Source organism: Mastigoproctus giganteus, chromosome 6, assembly GCF_048544385.1.
Source record: "Mastigoproctus giganteus isolate SK-2022 chromosome 6, ASM4854438v1, whole genome shotgun sequence".
NCBI classification, from domain to species: domain Eukaryota; kingdom Metazoa; phylum Arthropoda; class Arachnida; order Uropygi; family Thelyphonidae; genus Mastigoproctus; species Mastigoproctus giganteus.
The window spans coordinates 230,108,377-230,133,589 of NC_143580.1; the positions used below are offsets into that span (position 1 = coordinate 230,108,377).

The 25,213-nt window shown below is 37.8% G+C and overlaps 1 protein-coding gene across 1 annotated transcript in view; it reads right to left on the reverse strand.

Moving 5' to 3' along the window:
• Positions 1-25,213, reverse strand: part of RyR (Ryanodine receptor) — an 841,404-nt gene that overhangs the window by 631,584 nt on the left and 184,607 nt on the right. Inside the window, exons 27-28 of the mRNA XM_090376454.1 lie at positions 10,739-10,936; positions 7,533-7,670 (exon numbers count right to left, since the gene is read on the reverse strand). Coding sequence (XP_090232580.1) covers positions 7,533-7,670; positions 10,739-10,936 — 336 coding nt within the window. The remainder of the gene's footprint in view (positions 1-7,532; positions 7,671-10,738; positions 10,937-25,213) is intronic.

Genomic DNA, 25,213 nt, shown 5'->3' on the forward strand with positions numbered 1-25,213 from the left:
AGGTTTTTGCAGTACTTTGATCCAAGCCCGAGGCGGGAATCGAACCCGCGACCTTTGGGTTGCCGGGCAGGTACTTTACCCACTCGGCTAGCCCGGTCAAGCAGATGGGCCGAGAGTTGGCAAATGAAGTTTAACATTGACAAATGTAAAGTACTACACATGGGAAACAGCAACCCCAGAGCAACGTATCAACTCTGTGGTACTACACTGACAGTGGTAGAGAATGAAAGGGACTTGGGGGTGGTTGTGCAGGCAGATATGAAGTTCTCTGAGCAGTGCAGACGGGCTGCAAGAGTAGCTCATGGAGTATTGTCAATGATATACAGGAATTTTTCCAGCAGGGATAAGGAGGTGATTATTCCCTTGTATAAGGCAATGGTCAGGCCACACCTAGAATACTGTATACAGCTCTGGAGGCCTCATTTCAAGAAGGATGTAGAGCTGCTGGAACGAGTACAGAGAAGGGCAACAAGATTAGTGAATGGAACAAAGGGGTGCTCTTACGAAGAAAGGCTTAAGTTTTGCAAATTACAGTGTCTGAAGACTAGGCACCAGCGAGGTGATCTGATAGAGGTGTATAAAGCCTTGAATGGTTTGAGCATGCTCAATGCTGATGGGATTCTTCCTCTAGCTCAGAATAATCACCTGAGAGGGCATAAATTCAAATTGAGGAAAGACAGATGTAGGATAGACGTGCGGAAATTTGCCTTTAGCCAGCGGGTGGTTGGTTGGTTGGTGGAACAGACTTCCATCCCTTGTAGTGGAGGTTGATAGCCTAGATAAGTTTAAGGCTCAGCTGGACAGGTATTTTGAACGAACAGAGGGGTGAAGTGGAAGTGGGTTTTTTTTTTTTTTTTTTGGCTGATGCTGCATAAGCTTGCTTTCTTGCATCAAATGCCTCTACTAATGCTAATGCTAATGCTAATATGTTTACAAATTAGTTTTGTAAACATACTAGTTCTTAAATGTATACAATGGAACAAAGGGGTGCTCTTACGAAGAAAGGCTTAAGTTTTGCAAATTACAGTGTCTGGAGACTAGGCACCAGCGAGGTGATATACAGGAGGGAGGAAAGGAATCTCTCTAGTTTATCTGTAATTGGTATAGGGTGATCAAGAAGTCACACAACCCATATTAAACAGCTTTATTTCTGGAGTAACACTAACAGCACAAGTAAGCAGTCACAGGACAATATATCATCTTACCTTACAAACAAGTTGTCTAAGGGCAAGTTGCTACAATGGATAAAAGGATGGTTGAGTGGGGGAAAGACAGAGAATGGTAATAAATGGACACTGCTCTTCATGGACTAATGTTATTAATGGAGTTCTCCAAGGGGTCCGTGTTGGGCCCATTATTGTTTTGTATTTTTATCAATCATATTGATGAAGGTATATCAGACTTAATGACCAAGTTTGCAGATGATACGAAGGTTGATAGGGTTGTTAATGACATTAAGGATGGAATGCTACTGCAACAGGATCTAGAAAAGTTGAGCTGATGGGCTGAGAGGTGGCAACTGAAGTTTAACATTGACAAATGCAAAGTACTGCATATGGGTAGAAGTAACCCCAGAATAATGTATCAACTGTACGGTACTCCACTCAGGGTAGTGGATAATGAAAAAGACCTGGAGGTAATTGTGTAGTCATTTATGAAGTTTGCTGAGCATTTCAGACAGGCTGCAAGAGTAGCTCATGGGATCTTGTCAATGATACATAGGAATTTTCCTAGAAAAGATAAGGAGGTGTTATCCCATTGTATAAGGCAATGGTCAGGTCACACCTTAAGTACTGTATACAGGTCTGGAGGCTTCATTTTAGAAAACGATTTTGAGCTACTAGAATGAGTACAGAGAAGGGCAATGAGATTACTGAGTGTAATAAAGGGTTGTTGTTGTTGCCAAGATAGGCCTGAGTTCTGCCAATTGCAGCATCTGGAGACTGGGCACCTGCAAGGTGATCTGGTTATATATGGGGCCTTGAATGGTTTGAGCAAGCTTAATGCTGATGGATTCTTCCTCTTGTTCAGATTTCACACCTGAGGGGGCATAAATTCAAACTGAGGAAAGATAGTTGTAGAATAGATGTGTGGTAATTTGCATTTAACCAGCGGGTGGTTGATTGCTGAAATAAACTTCCAACTGTTGTTGTGGAAGTTGACAGCTTAAAATGAACCACTAGGTGGCAGTGATCACAGTGTGTTGAAGTGGGATTTACTCAAGGAGGTAAGTACCATCAGAGGTAAAGGGAAGGGTTTTTGTTTTCGTAAAGGTGACTATGATGGTCTGAGACAGTATTTAAATTCTATACAGTGGGACCAACTGATGATGTTACCAACAGCAAACTCAAAATGGGAAGCATTCAAGGAACTAATCTTGGAGGCTACCAGGCTTTACATACCAACTAAGAAATATTGTTCAAGGTTTAGGCCTAAATGGTTGTCAGATGAACTAATGAGACATGTGGCAGAGAAGAAAAATGCATGGGATACATACAAATTAATGGGTGACATGGAAGCCTATGATAGATATAAGTTGGTCTGTAACCAAGTCACAAAGGAGATTAGGCAGGCAAAGGCAGACTATGAAAAATCCTTGGCAAAGGATGCAAAGAAAAACAGAAAAGAGTTCTTTACATATTTAAACTCGAGAAGGAAAGGGATGAATCAGATTGGTCCACTGGATATTGATGGTTCAACAGTTGAGGATCCTGCTCAGATGGCTAACAATCTAAACGAGTATTTTGCATCTACATTCACGCATCTACATTCATGGTTGTCAGATGAACTAATGAGACATGTGGCAGAGAAGAAAAATGCATGGGATACATACAAATTAATGGGTGACATGGAAGCCTATGATAGATATAAGTTGGTCTGTAACCAAGTCACAAAGGAGATTAGGCAGGCAAAGGCAGACTATGAAAAATCCTTGGCAAAGGATGCAAAGAAAAACAGAAAAGAGTTCTTTACATATTTAAACTCGAGAAGGAAGGAGAATGATGTAGGTAAAGTAAACATTGGCAGTGAGCTGGATGATTTTGTAATAACTGAGAGGAAAGTGGAGGAGAGATTGTTGAGGATAAACATAAAAAAGGCACCTTGGGTGGATGGGATCTATCCAGTTATATTAAAGGAGGCAGCAAAGGAAGTAAGCAAACCCCTAGCCATAATTATGAGAGCTTCTTTGGACTCAGGGGAGGTACCCATAGACTGGAGATGTGCAAATGTAACCCCAATTCACAAAGGAGGATCAAAGGCTGACACAAGTAATTATAGACCTGTTAGTTTAACTTCTGTTCCAGGTAAATTAATGGAGGCACTGGTTAAAGATGCACTGCAGGATCATCTAGACAAGAATTCAGTTATAGCTCAGACGCAGCATGGTTTTGTTAAGGGCAGGTGTTGCCTGACCAATTTGATTGGATACTATGATGTAGTCACAAAAGAACTGGATGCAGGGAATAACTTTGATATTATATATTTGGATCTTAGAAAGGCTTTTGATACTGTTGCGCATGGAAGACTGCTGCACAAATTGGAGCAGTGTGGCATTGGAGGCAAATTGCTGCTATGGATAAGGGGATGGTTGAGTGGCAGAAGACAGAGAGTGGTAATCAATGGACACTGCTCAACGTGGACTAATGTTATTAGTGGAGTTCCTCAGGGTTCAGTGTTGGGTCCGTTGTTGTTTTCGGTGTTTATGAATGATATTGATGATGGGATATCAAGTTTAATGTCCAAGTTTGCAGATGATACAAAGGTTGGCAGGGTTGTTAAGGACACTACTGACGCTATGCTGCTGCAACAGGATCTGGAAAGGTTGAACAGATGGGCTGAGAGGTGGCAAATGAAGTTTAACATTGACAAATGTAAAGTACTACATATGGGAAACAGTAACCCCAGAGCAACGTATCAACTCTGCGGTACTACACTGACAGTGGTGGAGAATGAAAAGGACCTGGGGGTAATTGTGTAGGCAGATATGAAGTTCTCTGAGCAGTGCAGACGAGCTGCAAGAGTAGCTCATGGTGTCTTGTCAATGATATACAGGAATTTTTCTAGCAGGGATAAGGAGGTGATTATTCCCTTGTATAAGGCAATGGTTAGGCCACATCTTGAGTACTGTATACAGGTCTGGAGGCCTCATTTCAAGAAGGATGTAGAGCTGCTGGAACGGGTACAGAGAAGGGCAACAAGATTAGTGAATGGAACAAAGGGTTGCTCTTACGAAGAAAGGCTTAAGTTTTGCAAATTACAGAGTCTGGAGACTAGGCACCGGCGAGGTGATCTGATAGAGTGTATAAGGCTTTGAATGGTTTGAGCATGCTCAATGCCAATGGGATTCTTCATCTTGCTCAGAATAATCACCTCAGAGGGCATAAATTCAAATTGAGGAAGGACGGATGTCGGATAGATGTGCGGAAATTTGCCTTTGGCCAACGGGTGGTTGGTTGGTGGAACCGACTTCCATCACTTGTTGTTGAAGTTGATAGCCTAAACAAATTTAAAGCTCAACTGGACAGGTATTTCGAACGAACGGAGGGGTGAAATGGTTTTTTTTTTTTTTTTTTTTTTGGCTGATGCTGAATAAGCTTGCTTTCTTGCATCATATGCCTCTACTAATGCTAATGCTAAATTCAGGCTGAACTAGACAAATTTTTGGAATGAATGGTTGGTTGAAATGGGAAGGGGTGTTTTTTTTTGGTTGATGTTATATAAGCTTGCTTTCTTGCATCATATGCCTCTACTAATGCTACTGCTAACAGCATAATAACATCAATATGTTACAAAATAATGTTTAAAAGAAATGCATGCATGTGTTATTTTTTCTGCCTTTAAAGCCATCTTGCACAGTGTCAGAAGACTAATGTTTTTAATTGATGTTGTAATATTGGTCTTCAGTTCATCCAATATATGGATTAGTCTCATAAAAGTGTTTCCAATGTATCATTATTGGTTTTTAGGAGCATCAGCAATGTAGACCCTATTGTTCCATTGAGTATTTTGCAAAAAAAAAAAAAAAAAATCCAGTGATCTTGGAGCCACAGTCCTTTGAAAATTAAATGAGCACCAAATAATTGGTGCTCACAAAAAAAAAAATCGCATAAGAGTCTGCAATTCTGCCCAGATATGATAGAAAGAAGTATATGTTGAGAGCTTTGTCAATCACAATTCAGTCCTGAAGAGAATGTGCAAGGCTCATGGGATAGAATTTTTTCAGCATTGTCTGTGCTTGTTAACAGGAGAGACTGTTTTCACAGGGATGGAATATGTTTGAATTGAAGGGGTGCAAGGATATTTGCTGATGGTGCCGAGACAGTGGTAGGTGGGTTGGAAAACTGCTAGCATGGGGGAATACACAGACTAATAGTTTAACTAGAGCCACAGGCAGAAAAGTGAAAGTGATTCTTGCATTGCTACTATTGGTACATGTAGCAGCCTGAAAAGCAAGGTTTCTGTGATTTCAGGCCCTGCTGTGGGTCATCATGGAACAAATGAATACATGGGCTGTGTTAGGGTAACTAAGAGTAAGAACACATGAATGTATACTTGTATGTACACTAATGCTAGGAGCATTGTAAATAAATTTGATGAATTTGAAATACTGATTAAGTTGTGGAATGCAGACATTGTAGGAATAGCAGAGATATGGTGTCACTCAGACATAAGTGATGGTGAATTTGAATATGGGGGAGTACAATGTGTATACATTGTACTCCCCCATATTCAAAAGGGGAGTACACACTGTATCCCCCCCAAGAGTAGGACAGGAGAAGTGGAGAGGCTTAGATGACTGTTTTCTTAGTCAAGAAGAATATTAAATCTAAGGCATTGCAACCAGTTTACAAGGGTGCAATGTTGAGTCAGTTTGGAGTGATATGAGCATTGGAAAAAGAAAATTGAGAGTAGGAGTGTGTTATAGGTCTAATGACTGTTTATGAGTATACCAAACAGCTATACAGGGAAACAGAATGGGCCAGAAAATCAGAATGTGTCATAATCAAGGATTTTAACTTTCCAGACGTTGACTGAAATTTGTGGATTGGTCACTCACACATTAGCAAGACTATTGTGGATTTCTTAGATGACTGTTTTCGCAGCAGAATATTAGTGAAGTAACAAAAGAAAGCAATACTCTTGATCTGGTTATCAGCACTTATTCTCCATGTTTTAAGAATCTGAAAGTAAAAGTTTCATAATAAATGAAACCATCTACAGCAGAGTATTTTTCTTGTTCCAGTTTCTTCAGTTGCTGAACTATAAGCGTAACTGTTTCACTGTATTATGATACACTTTGGTATAATCCTGATTGCACTGAAGTTGCCTGACACTTTTCTATCAATTCACTCATTTTAGATACAGTCTTCCACTCCATTTCTTGTCATGATCAAATACACTTCTGCGAAAATGCTATTACCAACTTAAGAGGAACTGCAATATCTGAATATTTCCTGTTAAACTCTTTAGCCATCTGTGCATATGAACCAATTGCAAAGTTCTGTCAATAACATACAGGAATTCTGGCAGCTGAGATGAGGAGCTGATTGTAATAAGGCAATAGTCAGGCCACATCTTAAGTACTGCATACCCTTAAGGCTAGAAGCCTCATTTTAGGAAGGATGTAGATCTGTTGGAATGGGTGCAAAGAGGAGCAACAAGATTACTCAGAAATACAAAAGAGTACTCTTACCATAAAAGACTACTACCTGCAAGAGGAATTGATTAATGTGTTTAATACCTTAAATCGATTGAATAAATTAAATGCAGATCTCTCTCTCTCTCTAGTTTATCAGATGTGAGAAATTTTACTTACAGCCATAGAGTGACTGATTGTTGGAACAAACTTGATCTAGTGTTGTAGGAAGCCTGAACAAATTTAAGGAAGAACTAGTCATATTATTACAGGAGATGAATAAATTTGACTTGCTTCCTTGAATCATTTTCTACTACTAATACTAAATACTAATACTGTTCAATTATGAGAGGTGTAGTATGGGAACATGTTGTTTTCCTGTACTACACCTGGGAAAACAACATGTTCTCACTGTTAACAAAGCATTATTTACACTGAATGTGATCCACCATCAGTGACTGTTATTGTTAACAACATCCTTCTGATGTCAACTGTTGAGAAAAAGTCGATTTATAGTATTTTCATGCAAATATGAGTATACAGCCACCTGAAATTTGGGTAAATAACTTATAGAAAATTTTTCTTGAAAATTTGGGATTTAATTTTCATTATCATCAGCTGACTGCAGGGCAACCTGTGAATTTGCTACTGAAAGAAGAAAAAAATATTAATTTGTTTTCATCTGTTCTGATCTTCATGCTATATTCTATAACAAATTCCTTCATTTCTGATAGCTACTGAAATTATAATTTTAAATATTATATTCAATTAATTAATTAACATATTCAATTAATGCAATGCAAGTTTCAATTAAAAGATATACACTTAAATTAAACTGGTTAACTTTTAGTGAATAAAGCATGCTTGTAAGTGTATCAATGTACAGAAAACTTACGATGTTGGTGACATTGTCATTTGTGGACGAATGGAAGCAGATATTAAGGTAGAAAGGCTGTGTGCATTTGCTGTGTCTTCATATATTGCTCTCAGGTCTTGTCCGAGAGGAACAATGAACTCATTTTGTGTGAGACTCCTAAAAAAAGGAAAATTATTTGGATTTCTAAAACTAGTGTATTATAACAATAATCTAAACAATGACAAAAATCAATACTGCTATTTTTAGCCCCCAAATTGGTTGTCTGTCAGAATGATAACTATGTGAATTTTAGTATTCCTTCAGTATATTTATGAGCTTCTGATCTACATCATTAACTGTGTTAGAATTCAAGAAGTATGAACCTAGAAGATCAGATCGATCTCTCTCTCTCTCTCTCTCATTGCTAATGTACAAAGTACACAATGCATATTTTTGTTTATGCTTTTATCTCAGAATAAACAATTTTATTAATAAATTTTTGAACTAAAATGTTAAAATAAGAATACACAGAGTGCTTTTATTTCAAATTGCTTTATTCTTGATTTTTTTCAAAAAGGCAATTTTTTAATTGGCAGTTTTTGAGTGCTTAATTCTGTTTAAATCAATCAATTAAGTAATTATTAATTAATTCATTAAATTTTAATGAATTTTTAATATAAGTAATAAAATTTCCATCCACATGGGGATGTTCTCATATCCAGCCAATTCCTTTTTAAATTATCATTCCATTACATTTACCAGAACTTTTCCAAAGTAATGAAACAATTATATCCAGGTGCCAACCATTATGGTACTTGAAACCATCCATCTGATTAACAATTACCAAACTAGATTTCTTCAGTGTAGATCTACTGGTGATATCTTGGCTTAATCCATAACCAGTATGGTGTGGTATCTCAGACTGTAAGGTATTTAAATTTCCCTCTTATGAGAGGGAAATTTAACTTCTTTACTCATGGTCATGCACATTTTAAGGGTGTTTCTACCATCTCTTCAACAGTATCTTACCAATTTTTAATCTGCTGATATGTTGTTTTGTTTTTTGGTAATTAATTTTTATATTCTGCTTGGAGTCTGACATCCTGCAAAATACTGCTTGAGCAACCAAGAGAGGCTTAAATTCTGTAAGTTGCAGCATTTGGAGACTAAGAACCTGCAAGGTGATCTGATTGAGGTGTACAAGGCCTTGAGCAGGCTCAATGCTGATGAGATACTTCCATTTGCTCAGTTTAAGAACCTGAGGGGGTATAGATTCAAATTGAGGAAAGACAGTTGTAGAATAGATGTCTTGAAGTTTGCCTTTAGTCAGTGGGTTGATTGGTAGAACAGACTTCCATCTGTTGTTGTGGAAGTTGATAGCTTAAATAAATTTAAGGCTGAACTAGACAAACATTTAGAGTGACCAGATGGGTGAAATGGGAAGGGTTTTTTTTATTTTATTTATTTATTTATTTATTTTTTTTTTTGGCTGATGCTCTATAAGCTTGATTTCTTGCATCATAAGCCTCAACTAATATGCTAATATAATTTTTAAATTTATAAATTTTTTTCTTATTACATACATTTCTGTTTCTTTACTATTTTTTTATAAATTACTAATATTTCAGCTTCAGAAGTGTCAATAAAATTGGTAAAATTTTAACATGTTAAATTTTTTTTATATAACCTTTTTTGTAAAATGAAACAAAAAAGTGATCAAACCATATTACTAAAGCAACAAAAATATCAGTACCAGTCTCTCACTAGTTGAGGATTATGGTATTTGGCTCTTGGCAAATTGAATGGAAAAGTTATAATTATAAGAAACCTAAGTAGTGGCTTTCAACATTTCTTTCTGATTGTGGTTCAAATATAGCTCTTCTAAGCAAGCTTATTTTTCTAGTCTGCCTGCCATTTTGTTCTGTATGATAACCAGTTCTCTCTCTCTCTCTCTCTCTCTCTCTCTCTCTCATTATGTGCAAATTTGCACCTACTTGCTTGATCCATTAATTCTGATTGTTTTTGTGATTAGCTCTTGGCTGTAAGAAATCAGAAAGCATGAAAAAGTACTTTTAACAAGAATTAGAATATACCATATTTTCCATATGATAAGACACATCCACATTTTAGGAGGCAAAGTTTGGGGTAAAAAAATATTTTATTGAATACATCTGAAACACAAATTCAGATTTGCAAATAAACTGTAACTCCAGTAGGCCTCCTAGTAAGATTAATAAGAAATGTTTTTTTTTTTTTTTTTGAAGACCACCTAGATATTTTGACTATACTAGATATTTTGACCATTAATGATTCATCTCTAACAGTCTCTCCACTTGCTCTCTCATAGACGTACTGTTTCTGCTGCATGCCTCTTCTAATACTTCCATGGGCACTGTTCTTCTCAATTGGCATCTATAATTCCCGCTCTCTCTTTCAAAACAGCCCGAACACGTGCCGCCACCAGCCAACATCCATTTACTGTCCAACTTCAAACCCACAGAACCAACTTTTCATCTTCCTCGTTTATTCATTCAACTGCCATTTTCTGGAACAACCTTCCTTCATACGTATTTCCTGAAAATTACAGTCTACAGAAGTTCAAGTCCAGTGTCAAAAATATCTTCTTTCGTCTTCTCAACTTCCAACCCAAGCACGGTACCAAGTACTATAGGTTCTAATACCTCTCGTGCTTGGGGTTTACATAAAAAAAAAAAAAAAAAAAATACTCTCTCTAGTTACAGACAGCTAAAAATATCACTATAACATGCAAGGAAATTTTAGGCAACATTTTCCAGGGAAAAAAGTGCATCTTATGGTCTGGAAAATACGGTACCTTTAATGAAAATTAGACTTCACCATCAAATTTCCAAATTGCTTGGCTTACATAAGTGAAATTCACATGAAACACAATTTTATGAGTTATATTTATGTATATGAATTATGTATAAAAATTATACTTATGTAATTTTCAGTAATAATTCAGTAATAACTAAATAAATATTGTAGTACTTCTGAAATTATCAATTTCTTAATTTACTTCAATTTCTCAAACTTACTTAAAATATTTAAATGAGAAATTATTTATTCTGTCTTTTTTATTTAAAAATTTTACAGAAATCTGTCATAAATTATTAACTTATGACAGATTTCTGTTATAAATACAAATATGAAACATATAGTTTTAGTTTTCAAAAATATACTTCCATATATAATTTTACATAAACACAAATATGATCCATAAAAACCTTGCAGTAGCATGAAATTCCAGATGGAGATCAATCAATAAATCTGCAAAGGCAGTACGAAGAGGGCCCGACATATATTCTGATTCGACAGCATATAACAGTTGTTTCTCATCCACATGGCCACATATCATATGAGATGCTCGGTGGTTACCTTGGAAACATAAGGCTCCATATAGTGCCAGAGTATGGGCATGAAAACTAAATATATAAAAATACAGAGTATCAAAAATTTTTTTTAGTTAGTTCTTAAATATCTTTTTAAAAGTTTCAAATACGATATATATATATATACAAAGGGTACTAGGAAAGTTTTGCAATACAGCTTTGTTTATTTAATTTTTTCAAAGTAATTTCCTCTACATTCAATACACCTCTCCATCCTCCGAAACCAATCTTTAAACCAGTTCTGCCAAGTTTCACTAGGGAGTAAAGCACACTCGTTGTCCCAAGCCCATAGAAGGTCCTCATCACTGGAAAACCGCCTCCCTTTTAGCTTCATTTTCACATGCGGGAACAGTGCAAAGTCGCAGGGAGTAAGGTCTGGACTGTAGGGAGGGTGCTCGAGAAGTTTCAGTCCTGTCGTGGTCAAATATTCGGTGCAGGCTTTGGCGCGGTGAGCTGGAGCATTTTCGTGATGGAGGTACCAGGTGTCCATTCTTGACTTTGGCCGCAGGTTCTTCATAGATCCAATGACTTTAGGCAGGCATTGTTCAGTATACCACTTAGCTGTGACTGTCTTCTGCGTGTCCAAAACGACATGTTCCACAATTCCACTTGATTTGAAAAATACAGCTATCATTTTCTTCTTTACAGATCGGGATTTTCTGACAATTACGGGTGTGTCGTCATCATCAAAGACCCAAACTTTGTTTTGAGCCTTGGTCGGCAGATCGTAATAGTACAGCCAAGTCTCGTCACCTGTCACGATGTTGTTCACATACCGAGATTGTCCCTTAACAACCTTTTTTAACATCTCCCGGCACCAAGTCACACGTCGTGTCATCTGCTCTTCAGTCAGTTGATGCGGCACCCAGAGAGAACAAAGTTTCTTCACGTGCAAATGATCTTGCAGAATCGAACGAATTGCTGGTGCATTTAGGCCCAAAGTATCCTCTATCTGTTGGTAGGTCACTCGCCTGTTTTCGTCAAGCATTTTCCTCACAGCAGTAACGTTTTCCTCCGTAACTGACGTTCGTGGCCTTCCCGGCCTCTCAGAATCCTCCAGAGTGAAATTTCCCCTTTGGATTTCTCTATACCACCTGAATATCGTTGTACGATGTGGACAATCATCATCTAGTGCAAGAGTCATTTCTTCTAAGCACTGGTCTATGGTTAAACCACGCACAAAATTATACCGCAAAACTGTCCTTATCTCATTTCGTGACCACGATGCCATCGCAAGCACTTTACACTCTCACTATTAATGAATAACTGAGCCCATCGACTTGGTGCGGCGGATACTGTACACGTATGAACATGTCTCAACATGCAGCAACAAGCAGCTTCCTGTGATTCATTGTTGCGTCATATTGCAAAACTTTCCTAGTACCCTTTGTATATATATATACACAGAGTACTCAATAAAATGTTATGATGGATGATATAAGAAATTCAAACGGGAAAAAGAAACATAATTAACTCTAACTAACAATACCAATTCTAGAGTTGTTAATAACTTTTCTTTAGTCATTTGCTTTCCCACTATATTAGTAATATTATAAGAAAACTTTCAGAGTCAAAAATTTAACCATAATTTCAAATGGCAAATTATAATAATTACTTTTTTCCACCTGTTTATTGTTTCTATTATTCATATTAGTTTTTATACAAATAGTAATTTTCACTGTACCCAGATGACAACATGCATATTTATCAAAAATGTGGTGTCAATTGTGAAGATATATATATACATATATATATATATATATATATATATATATATAGAGAGAGAGAGAGAGAGAGAGAGAGAGAAAAGAAACGTTAAAAAAAAGAGCATACAAGAGAAGAGTAATAAATATTGTTACACAGTTAATTAAATTTTAGAGAATGAAAAGTATAGAGTTTTATTAAGTTTTCTATAAAGTTATATTCTTAGAAATTAATTGATAAGGAGATAACTATATTTACTTTTCACTTTTATTAATCACAGAAAAAGAAAAAAAATTTAATTTAAGAAAAAAAAATGAAATATGTCTAAGTAATTCACTGAGTATATTAACAAAATTATCAACTACACATCTAAGTTTTCAAAAAATTCCATTACAACATTTAACATAATGTAAATAAACTAACACAGAATATATCACAAACTATATTTTTAATAATGAAAGAAGTCTTGTGGGTGTTTAAATTATTAATTTATTATTAAAACATGTTATTATTATTTTCTCTTTTCTCCACCAACAGGTTTCTTTCCCATCCCATGAAAGGTACTGATACCAAGTGCATGGGGTGGTTGTTATGTAAGGGGTTACTATTATTGGTCGAGAAACTCTCTGACTATCATACAGGTATTAAGGATCACAGCTTTCTGGAGTTCCATGTACATATTCTCTACAAGGGCTATTGCTGGTAGGTTCTTATGGAAGGTCTTTAGCACCATACCAGTGGTTGACATGGTGATTGGGATGGTCACCATTTCGATGGTTATTACTTGTTACATATGCCACATTTCTTTGACTTTCTGTCTTGGGTCTGCGTAGTTCTGATCTTTTTGTTGTAAGTTTTTTGGAGGTTGCTGATGTTGGGCACTACTATATCGATCAGATAGGCAGCAATTAACTTCTTATCAATAAAGGTTATATCTGGTCTGTTGTGTGGGATCATCTTGTCTGTTAATATGATGAGGTCTCATAATGCTTATTATTATTATTTTTTTTGTTCTTATATTATTTCTCCCTGACTGGGGAATTCCACTCCGTGATGGGTACTGCTGCCACGTACACAGGGTGGTTGTAATGCCTGGTGTTCCTGTTGGTCGAGGAAATCTCTGACTATCCTACAGGTGTTCAGGATTGTGACTTTCTGGAGTTCCTTGTAGGTGTTCACTGGGAGACCTATTGCTGCTAGGCTGTTATGTAGGATCTTTGGCACTATACCTATAACACGATGATCGGGATGGTCATTACTTGTTGCATATGCCACATCTCTTTGATCTGTTGTCTTAGGTTCGTGTACTTCCTGATTTTTCCCCATGGGTTTTCTGCAGGTTGCCAGTGTTGGGTACCGCTATGTCAATCAGATAGGTAGCCTTTTCCTTCTTGTCCACAAGGATTATGTCCAGTCCATTGTGCGGGATTGTCTTATCTGTTATTATGGCACAGTCCCAGTACAGCTTGTGGATTGGGGTCTCTAGTACTGCCTGGGGTTCGTACTTGTAGTATGGTACACTTTCTTTGGTCAACTAGTATTTCCTCGATAGCTTCTGATGTATTATCCTGGCTACCTGGTCGTGTCTATGAGCGTACTCAGTCTGGGTGATCACCTTGCAACCCGCAGTGATGTGTTGGATCGTTTCTGAGGCCAGGTGGCATCGTCGACATGTGTCATCTGACATTCCGGGCTCCTTTGCGATGTATTTTCTATAGTTTCTGGTGTTGATTACCTGGTCCTGGATGGCCAGCATGAATCCTTCAGTCTCGGGGAAGAGCGTTCTGCTTGTGAGCCATGCATTGGAAGCAATGTTATCGATGTGATCTTGGTGGAGGTCATTGTAGTGTCTGCCATGGAATGTCTTCTTTGCCCATCTTTCTAGCTTCATTTCTTGTGCCATCTGGGTGGGTGGGAGTTCTTCACTTAGGTTGAGTGGGGGTATACCACTTATCTATCTTCCTTATGGCCTGGTGGAGTGGTGCTGTGTTGTTCTCGAAGTAATCCGTCAGGTTAACTATCACTGTTTTCTGTTGCTCTATCAGGTCTATCAGGCCCCTTCCTCCCTCTTTCCAAGCTATTGTTAGTCTCTCCACTGCTGACTTTGGGTGGTGTTGGCGGCTCTTGGTCATCATTGTCCTTGTCTTTTGCATGATATCATCTAGCTCAGAGTCCAATCTATGACCCCGAAGGTGTATGTTAGTACTGGAGCTGCATAGGTGTTTATGGCTTTAACTGTGTTCCCTCCATTCAATTTTGCTTTCAGCAGGCTTCTGAGTCTATGATGATATTTTTTGGTCAGGCACTTCTTGATTTCCTTGTGCTCTAACTGCTGAGCCTGCATCATCCCTAGGTATTTGTAGGTCTCTCCTTTTGTCATAGCTTCGATCTCTTTACCAGTCAGCAGCTGGTAGTTTCGGCCAACTAATTTTCCCTGGTGCAGTGTGTGGGTCTTGCATTTGTCTAGCCAAATTCCATCCTGATGTCCTTGCTGAATTCTTTTCAGTGATCCGGAGTAGTTGCTGGAGTTGCTTCTCAGTTGCCGCATAGAGCTTGATGTCATCCATGTACATCAGGTGGGTTAGGGTGTACAGGTTCTTTCTTCCTTCTTTGAGGTTATATCCATACTTGCTGCTGTTAAGCATGGTGGATAGCGGGTTGAGTGCTAGGCAGAACCACAGTGGGCTCAGAGCATCTCCCTGAAAGATTCCTCTTCTAATGGGAATTGGCCTGGTTGTGATGTTTTCTCGACCTTAATAGTGGTATTCCATTTCATCATTGTTGCTCCTAGGAAGTTTGTCACTATTGGATTGACTTTGTATATCTTCAGGGTCTCTATTAGCTATGAGGTACGAAGGCCTTGTGGTAATCGATGTAGGCTGTGTATAGGTTGCAGTGCTTCTTGTAGGCTTGCTCCATAACTGCGGCATCTATGGTTAATTGCTCCTTGCATCCTTTGCTCCTCTGCTTGCATCCTTTCTGCTCTTTGGCCATTATGTTCTGACTCTCTAAGTGGTCTGATATCTTCTTGGTTATGCAGCTGGTCAGGATCTTGTACATCGTTGGGAGGCAGGTGGTTGGCCTGTATTTTGCCGGGTGTTTTTTATCTTCATCTTTAGGCTTTAGATATGTGACTCCTTCGGTGAGAAACCTCGGGATTGTCTCCAGGTGCCTTATCATTCGAGTGAACTGTTCTGCTAGGTGTTTGTGTGTGCTGGTGAGCTTCTTGTACCAGTAGTTGTGGATGTTATCAATTCCTGGGGTTCGCCAGTTGTGGGTGTTCCTGATTGGCCGTTTTACTTCTTCTTCTTGAATCTCCCACTCTCTTATCTCTTGTATGTCCTTGGTTTTCTTCCATTCTACTTCTATCCAGGATGCTCTGCTGTTGTCTTACTTCACTGCTCCAGATATTTCTCCAGAACTCCTCGATCATCTTCTTCTCGGGTGGTCCGTTTCCTGCTTTCTCATCTTCACCCAGTTTCCTGTAGAAGGCTCTTTGATCCTCATCGAAGATTCGGTATCTTCCTCTGGGAGCTCTCTTTGTATCAATGCAGTCTCTTGCTTAGTGCGAGGAGGTTCTGCTTCAATGTGTCCAAGTATTCTCCTATTCTCTGATTTTTGGTCTCATGTTTGCTGTGGACACTGTCTCTCTTGAGGATGCTCTTCACCTTTCCAATCAATTTCTTACTTCTATTACCCTGTTGGTAGTGGGTCAACTGACCTATATTGACTCTTAATTCTTCTATCTTCTGCTAAAGTCTTCTTTCACAAGCTGGCGGTTCCTTCTGTTTTCGGTTCTTCTGCTGCTGCTGCTGGTCACTCATTTCTTTTCCATTAATCCTAGTGGCTGCTATGGCAGCACAGTACATGGCTGTGTGGATAGCCTCCAGAGCTGCACCATTGTTGTCAAGGTAATGTGCATTATTTGCCAATTGAGATGGTCTGTTACTCTCCACAGGATTTTATTTGGCCTCTGATTAGGTATCACGTGGGTTCTTGTTGGGTTCATTCCTTCGAATTCTGTTAGGGCCTTCTTCCACTCGTCTTCTATTCTGGATATCATGACTTCGTCTCTTTCCACTTCAGCTACTCTGGGTTGTGTTTCTTCTTGCTGTTCCTCCTCTTGTTCCATGGTATGATGCTCTTCCTCTGGATCCATATTGACCATATTCTTTGTGCTTTGTAGTTGATTGCTGACATCCTGCTTGATTTTTTCCAAGATGGCAGGAGCTATTAGGTTCGTTGTGACGATGGTCCTTCTTTGGTCTGCTAATTGCTGTTCGGTGACCTGAATATCCGGGTATCATTCCAACCACTTGGTATGTAGTCGCGACCTATACATTGTCACATCGGTCTCTAGCCTGGTTATTTCATAGTATGCTAACATGATGTACATATTCATTTCAATGCTTTACTTCATGCGTTGGCATTTTCTTCCTTCCTGGGTGGTCACTGGCGCAGTTGTGCAGGAAGCACTTCCAGTTGGTGGGGCTGGATGGTCTTGCCCTTCCCTTGTGGTAGCCTTATGGGGACAGTGCCACTTGCTCCACCGTCTTGCTCAGGAGACTCTCTCCAACTTTTCGAACCGACCCCTCTGCCTAAGGCCTGAACACGAGTGACTTTATCCTGTGCCACACTCGATGTAGTATGAATAATATTTCTCTGCAACATCATCCATCTATGGAAGTGGACTTGTTTAGCTTCGGCTTATGTCCAGTGGTTTATTTAATTTATTTTTAGTTTTCACAAATAACACCAGATGGCACCACTATCTGCCTCAGCCATCACTCTGACCTTGGGAAAGGTAAGTCAAATGGGGTAATTTTCATGATGTTTTTTTTTTTATTATTATTATTGTTCTTATATTGGGGGTTCCACCTTGTGACGGGTATTGCTACCAAGTACACAGGGTGGTTGTTGTTGTGTCTGGTGTTACTGTTGGTTGAGGAACTCTCTGACTATCCTATAGGTGTTCAGGATTGCAACCTTCTGGAGTTCCTTATAGGTGTTCGCTGGGAGACCTGCTAGGCTGTTATGTAGGGTCTTTGGCACCATACCTGTGGTTGACATGATGATCAATTATTATTATTATTATTGTTGTTGCTCTTATATTATTTCTCCCTGATTTGGGGATTCCAATCTGTGACGGGTACTGCTACCAAGTACACAGGGTGGTTGTAATGTCTGGTGTTACTGTTGGTCGAGGAAATCTCTGACTATCCTACAGGTGTTCAGGATTGCGACTTTCTGGAGTTCCTTGTAGGTGTTCTCTGGGAGACCTATTGCTGCTAGGCTGCTATGTAGAGTTTGGTACCATACCGGTTGTTCACACGATGATTGGAATGGTTGATATTTCTTGCATATGACACATCTCCTTGATCTCATGTCTCAGGTTCGTGTACTTCCTAATTTTTTCCTCATGGGTTTTCTGGACATTTCTAGTGTTCGGCACTGCTGTGTCAATCAGATAGGTAGCCTTTTCCATCTTGTCCACAAGAGTTATGTCTGGTCTGTTGTGCGGGATGGTCTTATCCGTTATTATGGCACGGTTCCAGTACAGCTTATGGGTTCGGGTCTCTAGTACTGCCTGGGGTTCGTACTTGTAGTATGGTACACTTTCTTTGGTTAACTGGTACTTATTATTATTATTATTATTATTATTATTATAACATATTTTTTTCAGATAATGTGGTGTGTCAAAAATCCTTGATTCCTTCTGCTATACCTATGGAAATTTTACATTAAAAAATCAGAGACAAAGAATGACTGGCTTTACAAGAAAGTGTGCCATGTTAATTTTAGTGTTAGAGTTGGTAATCAAGCCAAATATCGAAACACTAATGATGTTACCAACAGCAAATTCTAAATGGGAAGCATTCAGGGAAGTAATCATACAAACAACTAGTATTTTCATACCAACTAAGAAATACCATTGCAGATATAGAGCTAAATGGATGTCAGATGAACTGATGAGACTTGTGGCAGAAAAGAAAAACACATGGAATGCATATAAATCATCAGGTGATATAGAAGCCTATGGCAGATATAAACTAGTCAGTAATCAAGTCACAAGGGAGGTTAGGCAAGCTAAGGCAGATTACAAGAAATCCCTGGCAAAGACAAAAATTTTTTTTCTTATATTAAGAGTAGAAAGAAAGAAGGGGTTGATTTACGCTACAGTGGTGTGAATCATCTCCTTCCTTGATGTCAATGGTTTAACTGATGATGAACCCTGTTCAGGTTGCTGACAAATTGAATAGGTATTTTGCATTGGCATTCATGCATGAGGAATGCTTTAGAGAGGGGAATGCCAGAAGTTCATTAAAATCTAACAGGGAGTTAAGTGATTTTGTGATAACTAAGAGGAAAGTGAAAGAGAAATTGTTGAAATTAACATAAAAATGGAACCTGGGGGTGGATGGGATTAATCTGATTATATTAAGGGACACAGCAAAGGAGGTTAGCAAACCCATAATTATGAGAGCATCTTTAGATTCCAGGGAGGTCTCAATTGACTGGAGATGTTCAAATGTATCCCCAATTTACAAAGGGGATCAAAGAGTGACATGAATAATTACAGATCTGTTAGTTTAACTTCTGTTCCAGGGAAAATAATAGAGCCACTAGTTAATGAAGCAATGCAGGCTCAGCTAGATGGGAATACAATCTGCAGTCACAGTGTGGATTTATTAAGGGACAATCATGTCTCACCAATCTGATGGGATACTATGATGGAGTAACAAAGAAACTGGATGAAAAAAATAATTTTGATATTATATACTTGGACTTTAGGAAAGCTTTTGATACTGTTGATAGTGTACATTAAGGGAAAGTTACTACTCTGGATAAAAGGATGGTTGACTGGGAGAAACAGATTGGTTATTAATGTACACTGTTCTTCATGGGTTCAGTGGTGGGCTCATTGTTGTTTTCTATATTTATTAATGATATTGAAGGTATGATGAATGATGAAGATATATCAGGCTTAATGTGTAAGTTTGCAGATCACACAAAAGTTGGCAGAGTGGTTAATGACAGTAATGAAGGTATGCTGCTGCAACAAAGATCTATAAAAATTAGGCAGATGGGCTGAGAAATGGTAGCTGAAGTTCAACATGAAGTTGGAGCAGAATGGTATTAAGGGTAAGTTGCTACAATGGATAAAAGGATGGTTAAGTGCGAGAAGACAGAGGGTGGTAATCAATGGGTGCTGCTCTTCTTGGACTAATGTTATTAGTGGAGTCCCACAGGGTTCGGTGTTCGGTCCACTGTTGTTTTGTATATTTATCAATGATATTGATGAAGGTATATCAGGCTTAATGTCGAAGTTTGCAGATGATACAAAGGTTGGCAGGGTTGTTAATGACAGTAATGGCAGTGTGCTACTGCAACAGGATCTAGATAATTTGGGCAGATGGGCTAAGAAGTGGCAACTGAAGTTTAACCTTGACAAATGCAAAGTACTGCATATGGGTAGAAGTAACCCCAGAGAAACGTACCAACTGTGTGGTACTACACTTAAGGTGGTAGAAAATGAAAAAGACCTGGGAGTAATTGTGCAGGCAGATATAAAGTTTTCTGAGCAATGCAGACAGGCTGCCAGGGCAGGTCATGGGGTTTTGTCAATGATATATAGGAATTTTGCTAGCAGGGAAAAGGAGGTGATTATCACTCTGTATAAGGCAATGGTCAGGCCACGCCTTGAGTACTGCGTACTGCGTACAGGTCTGGAGGCCTCATTTTAGGAAGGATGTAGATTTACTTGAGCGTGTACAGAGAAGGGTAACAAGATTGGTGAGGGGAATGAAGGGATCCTCTTATCAAGAGAGGCTTAAGTTCTGCAAATTGCAGTGGCTGGAGACTAGGCACCTGCGCGGTGATCTGATTGAGGTGTATAAGGCCTTGAATGGGTTCAGCACGCTGAATTCTGATGGGATCCTTCCACTTGTTCAGATTACGAACCTAAGGGGGCATAAATTCAAATTACGAAAGGACAGATGTAGAATAGATGTGCGGAAATTTGCCTTTAGCCAGCGGGTGGTTAATTGCTGGAACAAACTTCCATCTGTCGTTGTGGAAGTTGATGGGTTGAATAAATTTAAGGAGGAACTGGACAGGCATTTGGAGGGAATGGTGTGATTTTTTTTTTTTTTTTTTTTGGCTGATGCTGCATAAGCTCATACATTTGCTTTCTTGCATCATATGCCACTACTACTACTACTACATTGACAATTTCAAGGTACTGAATATGGGTAGCAGTAACCCCTGAGTAACTTATCAACTGTGTCATAGTAACTTATCAAATGAAACAGATCTGGGTGTAATTGTAGTTCTCTGAGCCATGCAGACAGGCTGCCAGGACAGCTCATGGGGGTTTGTCTATAATATACAGGAACTTTGCTAGCTGGAATAAGGAAGTGATTATCCCAGTGTATATGGCAATGATTAGGCTGCACCTTGAGTACTGCAAACAGGTCTGGAGGCCTTATTTTAGGAAGGATGTAGATCCATTGGAACAGGTTCAGAGAAGGGCAACAAGCTTGGCGAAGGGAATGAAAGGATGATCTTAACAAAACAGGCTTCAGTTCTGCAAATTGCAGTATCTGGAGACTAGGCACCTACAAGGTGATCTGAATTAAGGTGTTTAGGCTTTGAATGGATTGAATAAGCTCAATGCTGATGGCATTCTACCTCTTGCTCAGACTACACACTTGGGGTTCACACATGAGATTCACGTTGAGGAAGTGTGACTGCAAGATAAATGTGCAGAGGTTTGCCATCAGCCAGTAGGTGGTTGATTGTTGGAACAAATTTCCATGTGTTGTTCTGAAAGTGGTTAGTTTGACAAGGAAAAACTCGGCAAATTATTGGATGGGATGGACAGGTGATGTGGGAGGGATTTTTTTTTTATGCTTTTTAAGCCTGCTTTCTTGCATCATATGCCATCACTACTACTACAACTACTACTACTAATAATAATAACAGCAACACATCACATAAATTATGAATCCCACATTATGACTACCCTTCCTATATTGAAAAAATGTGAGACAATGGATTAATGGAAGACAAAAATCCCTTGTATTTGGTCTACATATGTGTGACATTAATTCAGAGAGTGCAGACAGGACTACTTTTGCATATATAGTATTACAAGGTACAGCACTAAGAACAAAGATGTAATACAATGTCCACAACTGCTATCCACTATTTGTTTTGTCCCTCATTCCAGTGATTACACACCAATTCCAGCTAAATGTCAAAAAAAATTTTTGATACCTCCAACACAGATTCTGATTGTTTACCAAGTAAGAATAATGATTTTGAAGACTCTGTTAATCTGAAACCAAGTAAAAGATCGCATAACAGTTTACTCAAGCAAAACTGGATGATATGGTACAGGACTAAGATTTATCAAAGAATCCATCACCGTCCTTTTGTTCTATGTTGAGTGAAAAGTATCTTTTGATGCCTGGTACTTCATTTGTAAGCATAAAGGAAAAAAAATTCATTCCCTACTACTAGAAGGAGAATCTCTTGTGTTCAATATTAACATAAATGGTTTAATCAATGTACTGAGTTTTAGATATGATCTATAAAAATGGAGATTCAATTTAAGTACCTCTTTGAATATCAATGCATAAGGGAAACATAGCACTATGAAATTATTTTTAAAAAAAACAAAATATTGTGAAATATATTAATGATCTCAACTGTAATGTAATAGTGTTACAATGCAATTATCCACTACATTTAGTAAATTTGTTCCATTTTTAACCCATAAATCTCTTTTGGTCTGATGAGTTAGTAGGTGGCATTTCAGGATTGCGAAGGAATTCTGAAATGTCACCTGCTAATGATTTAGTACATACTGTGTTTGTATTTCATATAACTATCAATCAAAACCCATTTTGTTTTCATTCCACATGGTAAAACAGTGTCTTTATTTGTATTTAAGTGTCTTTACTTATATATAACAATATAGTTTATCATAAAAAATACTGTGCTGATAGTTTGTGGTGATTTTGAAAACAAAACATCATTTTCAATGCACCATAAATTAGAAAGTCACTGCAAAGTGATAATTTTACAATTTTTATATCTCAGAATAAAGTGAAAATTTTGGTAGCATTCAAGAGTATTGTGCACTAAAAAAACAAGGCACTATAATTATGAAAGCCAACAATACGCTTTTGAGCTTCAAAAAACTAGGTTTTAATGTGAGTGTGACGGTTCACTTTCTGCAGAACCTTGAATATTTTACACAGAACCGTAGTGCAGCGAATGAAGAGTGGGGTGAAAGATGTCACCAAAATATCAAGGCTATGGAAAGAAGAAGAGAGTAAATGGAATAAGGCAATAATAGCAGACTACTGTTAGTTTCAGGAAAGTATTAGTATAGCCAGCACCTAAATGGAGTCACAAATGGATTCATGTTTTGCACAAAGTTTCAAAACAGCACAAATTCATAAACATGCAAAAAAAGCATTGCCAAACTACTAAATAAAATATTGATTCAATGAGTGAATGAATATTTGTGTATTCATTCTCTATTTGTTTTTATTATTTATACATTATTTGTTTTTAATGATACTCTATAGTGGAAATGATCTGCTAAATGTTTGAAATATATATTTTGATGACTGAGAAATCACAAATCAGAAAGCCAGTCAGAGATCTGGTAGAAGTGGTCAAGAATTATTCATATATATATATATATATATATGCTATTCGTAAGAGTTTTTAAAGGTAAAATATATGATATACTAGCTTAACAGATAGCCCATAACCCATGGCGGGTACCCAACGTGACCTGGAAAAAATTAATCTATGCCATGACATAAAAAATAAATAATAAAAATATATAAAAATACTATAAACATGTTATTAAAATGTTAATTATGGCAATAAGATACATTGAAAGGGACTTTTTCGAGGGCTAACCCTTTCAATGTATCAACCATAATTAACGAGCTATCCGTTTCTGTAGTCATCGTCCAGCAAAACTATGTCCAAATATATGTAAAATAGTAGTAAGTTAGAGCCGAAAAGTGGTGGCAAGGATAGCCAAGAAGTAGTGGTAAAATTTGTTAATTAATCCCAAATTTAGCAGTAAGCTGGCAAGATGACTGTTAGCCCGACGGATAGCCAAAATTTAAATTAAAATTATAGAAAGAGCAATATTTATTGTTAGGCATATGTGTGTAGTTCATAGAAAATGCTGTCACGGTAGTCTAAGATAACAGAGTGAGCTATCGCTAACCAAGGCGAACGGAAAAAAGGTATAAGAATAGATATAGTATATCTATATCTATTCTTATACCTTTTTTCCGTTCGCCTTGGTTAGCGATAGCTCACTCTGTTATCTTAGACTACCGTGACACACATATGCCTAACAATAAATATTGCTCTTTCTATAATTTTAATTTAAATTTTGGCTATCCGTCGGGCTAACAGTCATCTTGCCAGCTTACTGCTAAATTTGGGATTAATTAACAAATTTTACCACTACTTCTTGGCTATCCTTGCCACCACTTTTCGGCTCTAACTTACTACTATTTTACATATATTTGGACATAGTTTTGCTGGACGATGACTACAGAAACGGATAGCTCGTTAATTATGGTTGATACATTGAAAGGGTTAGCCCTCGAAAAAGTCCCTTTCAATGTATCTTATTGCCATAATTAACATTTTAATAACATGTTTATAGTATTTTTATATATTTTTATTATTTATTTTTTATGTCATGGCATAGATTAATTTTTTCCAGGTCACGTTGGGTACCCGCCATGGGTTATGGGCTATCTGTTAAGCTAGTATATCATATATTTTACCTTTAAAAACTCTTACGAATAGCATATTTATACAGACCGATGTAATGTTTAATCGTCCTAGATGGCATTAATTGGTTATGTGACTACTTAATTATTATTTTTATTATAACATTTAATAATTGCTTTTTCATGCTTGGAAATATATACAGTGGATTCCGGTTATTTGGGCCACCGGTTAATCGAGGCAGCCGTTTATTTGGGGCAAATCTTAAAAAACAGAAACCAATCGAGAAAATAGCCAGGGTTTACTTCGCTTAATTGGGACAAAATGCCGTTTAATCGGGGCAGGAGACCACAACACTGGAGATTACCCTACGATTGTCTCCGACCGTACCACGTAGTTCGGTCGGATTTATGGAGGTCACAACCATAAAACAATAAAAACAATTAGCAGTCACCTGTTTATTGGGCTTTTGTGTTAGTGAAATTATCATAAACTGATAGTAAACTCGATCTTATTGAATTTGCGATAATACCGACAGCTGGAATTCTGTGGGTTATTATGGTGAAATGTGTTTACACTTCCATGAAATCTTCAATCATATAAAAAAATAAATTTTCATAATCTTCTCTTCATTTCTATTTTTAAAGCTTCGTAATTTGTTACTCCGTTCTCACTTGCGCATATCGTGTTACTTGCAATTTGTGTGTGCTGTGTTCTTTGTTATTGATTGCTTATCTTTTTACTGTTTTAAATACTGTATTAACCCCCACCTACAAATGACAGTGAACAGAAATGTCAACTAGTTTAGTTAGTATGTACATATTA